The sequence below is a fragment of the Elephantulus edwardii genome, unplaced genomic scaffold, assembly GCF_000299155.1.
Source record: "Elephantulus edwardii isolate Elephantulus edwardi_28Jun2011 unplaced genomic scaffold, EleEdw1.0 scaffold00163, whole genome shotgun sequence".
NCBI lineage: Eukaryota > Metazoa > Chordata > Mammalia > Macroscelidea > Macroscelididae > Elephantulus > Elephantulus edwardii.
In genome coordinates, this window is record NW_006399913.1 from 4470773 (window position 1) to 4474530 (window position 3758).

The 3758-nt window shown below is 33.0% G+C and overlaps 1 protein-coding gene across 1 annotated transcript in view; it reads left to right on the forward strand.

The window, feature by feature from the left end:
• Positions 1-3758, forward strand: part of PICALM (phosphatidylinositol binding clathrin assembly protein) — a 138933-nt gene that overhangs the window by 49225 nt on the left and 85950 nt on the right. The window contains exons 3-4 of the mRNA XM_006895264.1: positions 1883-1958; positions 3658-3758. The exon at positions 3658-3758 is cut by the window's right edge and continues 1 nt beyond it. Coding sequence (XP_006895326.1) covers positions 1883-1958; positions 3658-3758 — 177 coding nt within the window. The remainder of the gene's footprint in view (positions 1-1882; positions 1959-3657) is intronic.

Consider the following 3758-nt stretch of genomic DNA (forward strand, 5'->3'; position numbering starts at 1 on the left):
AATACCCAGTTATATCTCTCTTTTAAACGGTTCTCTCCCTCCTCTGTTTCAGTGCAGTATACATTATTGAACCCATCTTACTCAGTCTCTCCCTAACCCCAAGGACAGTCCTATTCTACAACAGTGGCATCATGTAATCAAAATTGAGTACTTCTAAGCCTTATTGTCGGTTTGACGGTATGGTGCTTCATTTAATCTTATACCATTTTGATTTCAAATGATACTCATTTGATTTCATACCACGCTGTGTCACTAGGAAGTTGTTGAAAATGAAACCACAATTTTATCAGAGCAACAATTTCTTTTTAGTCAGAATAATATGATGGATAGGTTGCTGCTGCTGTTGTTGGTTGCTATTGAGTTGATGCCAATTTGTAGTGACTGTACAACAAACAAAACACTGACTTTGCAACTCTCACTGTGTTCTGGTAGTACTGTTAAATCTGTTGTGTCAAGCCATCTCATGCACTAATCTGTTTTCAGTCATGAAGGACATCATTTAATATAGATTAGTGACCTAGCTCTACAAAAATATAAATGGCTGATTCTTGGAAGAAATTGTTAAAAAGCACATTGCAAAAAGTAAATCACAACATTTCAGTAAATATAAACTAAAAAGTAAAGGAATGTGTGTTTATAGATAACAACCCTACTGGTTTTGTAGTTAAGTGTTTAGCTGCTATCCAAAACCAACATGTGTGTATTAGATAGGATTTAACCCTCTAGCCACTCCATAGGAGGTGGTTTTGACAGTTCTTTTTCTTTAAATGAAGTCTTAGAAACCAGGAGAGGCACATATACTTTGTCTTAGTCCTATACATCAGATTTGGCTGGAAGGCAGTCTGGATTTGGCTTGACTTTTTCATGTAGTTTATGGATACTTACAAATGTATGTAGTAACAGTAATTGTAAGGAAGTGTTATATACCAACTTCATATAAGTGAGTGAAGTCTGTAGAAAGTTTGAGAAGAATTGTAATCAGTTAAAAAATTGTCTTCAACAGTTCATTTATATTTTGATTCTTAGGTTCTGAAACAAATATGTTAATATATTAAATCCAGAAAGTGAGTAAGAAGATTTATGACTGGAAGAATTTTATTTTTAAAAATTTATCAAAATGTGAAACATGTAGATAGCTATTTAAAATTATATATCAATGTATAATTTTAAGCCTTATAGATTATAATAAAGTAAAAAAACCAGGTTCTGGCATATATTTCTGTTTTATTTTTATCATAATACTGATTGTTAAGTCTCATTGAGTCGAAACTAGCATGTTTCTATTTCCTTTTATTTTTAGTGTAATACTAGATTGTTATGTATATTTGTTATTTGACATGAAGTTGGAACCATCTCATGGCTGACCCTCGAGCAGATTTTCTGAGTCTGTAAATCACACTGGAGGAAATTGTTCATCTTTTTTCCTCACAGCATATAATGAATTCAGACCACATGCCTTTGAGTTGGCAGTGTAACTCTTCATTATTAGGCGATCAGAGCTCTTTTGTTGTTGTTGCACTGACTAAAATAGCTTTGTTTGTATGGTTTTAATAAATACTAATATAAGCACGAATGGCATCCACTTCCTAAACAACATGCCTCTGGAAACTGATAAATGACGATAGCTATAGAAAGCCTTTAGGCCTTTTGTTCATAGGGTTGCAGTGAGTTGTGCTTGACCCAGTGGCAATTAACAACAACAATACAACAGTGAAAAATGTGCAGTATATTTAGCTGTGGTAGCTAGGTTATAGGAGAATGAAGATGACAAATTATAGGCAATGAGCTTAATGGAATATATTTAGTTTTCAACCCTAATTACCAAATTAGTTCATGGGATGACAGTACCTTAATCTGCCATAATTGTTTGTTTTTTTTCTAGCGCTTTATTCAGTATTTGGCTTCAAGAAACACATTGTTTAACTTAAGCAATTTTTTGGATAAAAGTGGATTGCAAGGTAAGACAACTTATTAATCACAGAAAATCAAAGGGTAACCCCCATTATGATTTCTGCACAACTCAGTTCTGCCTTTTATAATATGTGTGTGGGGTTTGGGGAGGTTAATCGTAGAGTTGCACAATTTGATGGGTGGGGAGAGGGATAGATAAAAGAAATGGGAATGATCCAGTGTGAAAAACAGTGTATATGAACTTTCGTTTTATGTAAACCAGTACAAGATTAAAAAAAAAAGATTTTAAAAGATGTGTTTGTCGAAGTAACTCATAATTTAGTGAAGGTTATAGGAAAAAAGAAAGACATTGTCTTTTAATATGCTGAGATTTATTTCCCTGCTTGCACCCCCTGTTCTCTAAGAGATTGCTTAATACCTATGGGGAATTGGTTCCAGAACTTCCAGTAGATGGCAAATTCTGAAGATGCTCAAACATCTTTTATAAGATATAAATTTTCTATAATTGGCATATGGTCTATGTACATTTTCTCATATACTTCATGAGATTACTACTTATGCTGTAAAAGCTATGTAAGCTCCCTTTTAGCCATTGAGGGATTGCTTTGACAACTGTTTTTTAGGAGCCTCTTTTTTTTCTCCCTCTCCCTCCATCCTCAGTTGAACTAAGAGAATTCAAACCCTTGGAAATAGTGGGCAGACAGTATAGGGAAGTGGTTTGAGAGAATGGCCTCCACAGCAAACTCCCTAAATTTGAATCCCATTTCTACCACTTACCAGTTGATTGTGAGTTATCACTTTTCTTTGTAAAGTGGCAGTAATGATAGTACTGTACTTATGTGATCATCATGAAATTTGACCTATTTAATAGGTGAAAATGCTTTTAGAACAGTAGAGAAATAGGAAATGCTGTGTATCATATGTATATATGTAAACGTATGTAATGTTTTCATGATGTTGTTTTTATACTTTGTCAAAAAAGTGTAGTTGAAATAGTGTACTTTTTAGTAGATAATGATGAGTTCAATGTGATACTCAGAAGAATTTACTCATTGATATTCATGCCTATCATTTTATTTCTTTAGTTTTAATTTGGTAACTTGAAATTGCTATAACCAACCATTCTTAATGAGATCTGTTGTATTTCATTCAAGAAGTAGAATATTAGCATTGTACTTGTGTGGTTAAGTGCTGTCGAGTAGCAGGTGACTCATAGCGACCCCTATGAAGGAGAGTCCTCAACACTTGGGTGCCTTTCATCCTCTCTCCAGCTTCATAGGGTTTCTGGAGGCAAGCTCTTATGGTAATGGATGCCACTCCTCCTTCCAAAGCATTACACTAGACAGTAATTTTTGTAAGGTTTTAAATCAAAAGTTTAAAATTCAAAGTTTCTGAAAGTTTCATTAGATTTTGGTCCCATACAGTGTTAAATTTGAGATATGAAGTAGTGTAAAAGAACATATTTTTCTAATTCTTGATTAATAAATGATAGAAATGTAGATCAGAAGTAAAATAGAAAGATCAGTAAAATTGTAAAAGACTTCCTATTGTAACATGTATGACATATTTAGCTTATAAAAAAGTATCTTTAGAAGATACAATGATATTATTCATAGCTCTTTAATTTCTATTACTAAATTGAGTTGGTAATATCAAGACATGATAGCTATTGTTGAACAATGAATCAATTTTCTGAGCCAAATGGAATTGTAATAATTTATTGAAAATTTTTCTCATTCCTTACAGGCTATGATATGTCTACATTTATTAGGCGGTATAGTAGATACCTAAATGAGAAAGCTGTTTCATACAGACAAGTTGCATTTGATTTCACGAAAGTGAAAAGA